We start from the raw sequence: 2500 nt of genomic DNA on the forward strand, positions 1-2500 counted from the left end.
ATTGTCATCTTCGTTTCCAGAAGTTTGTTGCAGACCACATCTGCGAAGTGTTATGTGGCTTGCATTGTTACATGCTGATAATCATGCAAGTCATCTTTTGGAATGAAGAACTTGGCGTTGGTCCCGTGACGAAGGGTTAACGCTCGAAACGTCAAAGTGTGGTGATTAATTTATTTTATCAACTCCTTTGTAAGGTGAAGATGTCGTTATCGAAGTCACTAACACGAAATGACTTTTCAGTTACTTCCATAAGATTCCAGAGGAAGCCCCAGAACTCGAGATGAAAGCAACTCATGGCTTGGCCAGCCCACAGGAGTTTACACTACCAGCTGCGCATGCCATGTGGGCAGGGGATACATACGCTGGATTTGATGCATCAAGGGCTCATCCTCCAAACCCAGTATGTCATTGAGTATGTTTGCACTATCAAACAAGTTGTTTACGACGATTGTTTAGGTTTATAATGACAGCCCCAGTTAGCGCTTTACTTGGGTGACTATTTTCATTGTACAGTGTAAGATTTTTCTGTTTCCCCCTCTATTGTTTTTTTATTTGTTTAAGGGTAATAAGCTTATTACCAGACGTTCATTCGTGTAGCTTATTTCAAGTGTCCTTCATGCGAAGGGACCTGTCCTTTTTACATGCCTCTCGAACTTGAGTGAGAATTTTTAGATATAAGATGTCTCATTTTTTGTCTTTTTCACGTGGCTCGCTAAGGCACGCAGATGTTTTGTATATTAAGATAACTTACAGCTGTATGTGAGGAAATTGTTATTACTGATTTGTACTTGATTATTGTTTAGCAATCCCAAGGTGCTTCGGGAGATGTGAAACCAGTTCAGGAGCCAGAGGATTCGACCCCTGTCAAACCAGCCAATAATTCGTCCGGCTGTGTTGTGTCTTGATGTGCACCGTAACCGTTGCGGGACATGCTACGTGAATGGTGTAATTTTTGGAGGAGTATGAATGGAAATTAAGGTTCTTTCGATGTAAGGAATCTTAGTCCCTTGACCTGGAGTGATCATATTGAATACCTACCTTGCCAAATATGCAAAAATTAGAACATTATTTCCAGGATAAAGCGTTCCCTGGCTTTCCAGTCTTTTATCTCTGCCGGGATATTACACACTGACATATCCTTAGTTCAATCATAGCTGTCTTTTATGGCGGGAACGATTTATTCCGCTCTTTCTTAAGTTGTAAAATAACAAAGCAACGCTATTCTTATAATTGACCGTGATCCCCTGGTGGAACCAATTTTTCCTCATTACATAACTTTGCAAATTGTATTTACGGTGAATGTGAATGGTCTGTCAAAAACAAACCTAAGAATTCACTTCGTGAATCATGTCGATGTGGCTGCAGTGAAAACGAATTTTAACTCTTTAAAGAATGTCTTGTGTTGTTTAAAGGCGCGATTTAAACGCCTTTACTCCCAATTTTGACATATCTCTTTTACTGTTTTGTTGCTCGAATTAGAGTCAGGGGGGCACGAACTTACTCAATTACTTGCTGTACGGGCAAGATGAAAGTGAGTGCAAGATGTAACGCGCACTCCTTTGTAGTACTTGGGCCTGGGAACCAGAGATCAACCGCAGGCAGGAGCCGGAAGTGTAATGCTGTTAAATTTAATGCTAGACATAAGTTACTTTTCCCTTTAACCAACATGTAGGGTATCTCCTGTTTAGTCGAAAGTTCTCTTCTTTGTGCTCTTTGTCCGTTTAACAGTAGTGTTGCAGACTTATGCATGTGGTCAGCATGTGCTATTTCTTTATCGTTTTTACCTTATTTTATTTCTTTTTTCTTTTTAATCATGCTTTGGGATTGATTAAGTTTTTGCTGTAAACCTACCAAATCGAGAATATTAAGAAGGGAATTGAGAGAACTATTTTGGAGGGCGATTGCATTAAACCAATGCGGGGAAATGCGTGTCATACGCTCTGAAAGCTGGTTGATTCCAAGATATTTACTATGTGCCCGAAACAATTAGGCCGTTGTCTACCAATTTTATGCCATCACAGGTACCACTCCAAACATTGCTGTGAAAAAATGTAGTGAAAACAGCATTAAAAGCAAGGTGAACACGCCATAACCTTTGGGTGACCAACTTGTCACGCATGCGCACAACCATTTTATGTAGGCCGGTTTTTTTATACCGGGTAAACGTTCTCAATCTGAGACGAATCTAGGCAGAGATTTTTTGTTCGCCTAGTTTTTATTTCGTCTGGTCTTAAAGTGTCCATGACCCCAAAATATTTTTTTCGCTAAAATGAATCTTTGCACCTGTTCCAAATGCATTGCGGCCATTTTTTCATTTTTCTAACAAATCCTTCCATTTTACAGGCTCCGAAAGTTGCGAAAATCCAAGCATCTTTTGTTCACGACCGAGTCAGAAGGGGAGTAGGTCTATTCCTGATTTGACGTCACAATCTACTTTGCATGCATGTTTACAAAGAGTTAATACAATGTAAATCCGTATGTGACGTCTAATGAAGAATAG

At 40.0% G+C, this 2500-nt stretch overlaps 1 protein-coding gene across 1 annotated transcript in view; it reads left to right on the forward strand.

Moving 5' to 3' along the window:
* Positions 1-1075, forward strand: part of LOC137978815 (BRO1 domain-containing protein BROX-like) — an 11892-nt gene extending 10817 nt beyond the window's left edge. The window contains exons 10-11 of the mRNA XM_068825901.1: positions 241-400; positions 804-1075. Coding sequence (XP_068682002.1) covers positions 241-400; positions 804-905 — 262 coding nt within the window. The 3' untranslated portion in view covers positions 906-1075. The remainder of the gene's footprint in view (positions 1-240; positions 401-803) is intronic.
* The last annotated feature ends 1425 nt before the right edge of the window (positions 1076-2500 follow it).

This window comes from Montipora foliosa, chromosome 12 (assembly GCF_036669935.1).
Source record: "Montipora foliosa isolate CH-2021 chromosome 12, ASM3666993v2, whole genome shotgun sequence".
Taxonomy (NCBI): domain Eukaryota; kingdom Metazoa; phylum Cnidaria; class Anthozoa; order Scleractinia; family Acroporidae; genus Montipora; species Montipora foliosa.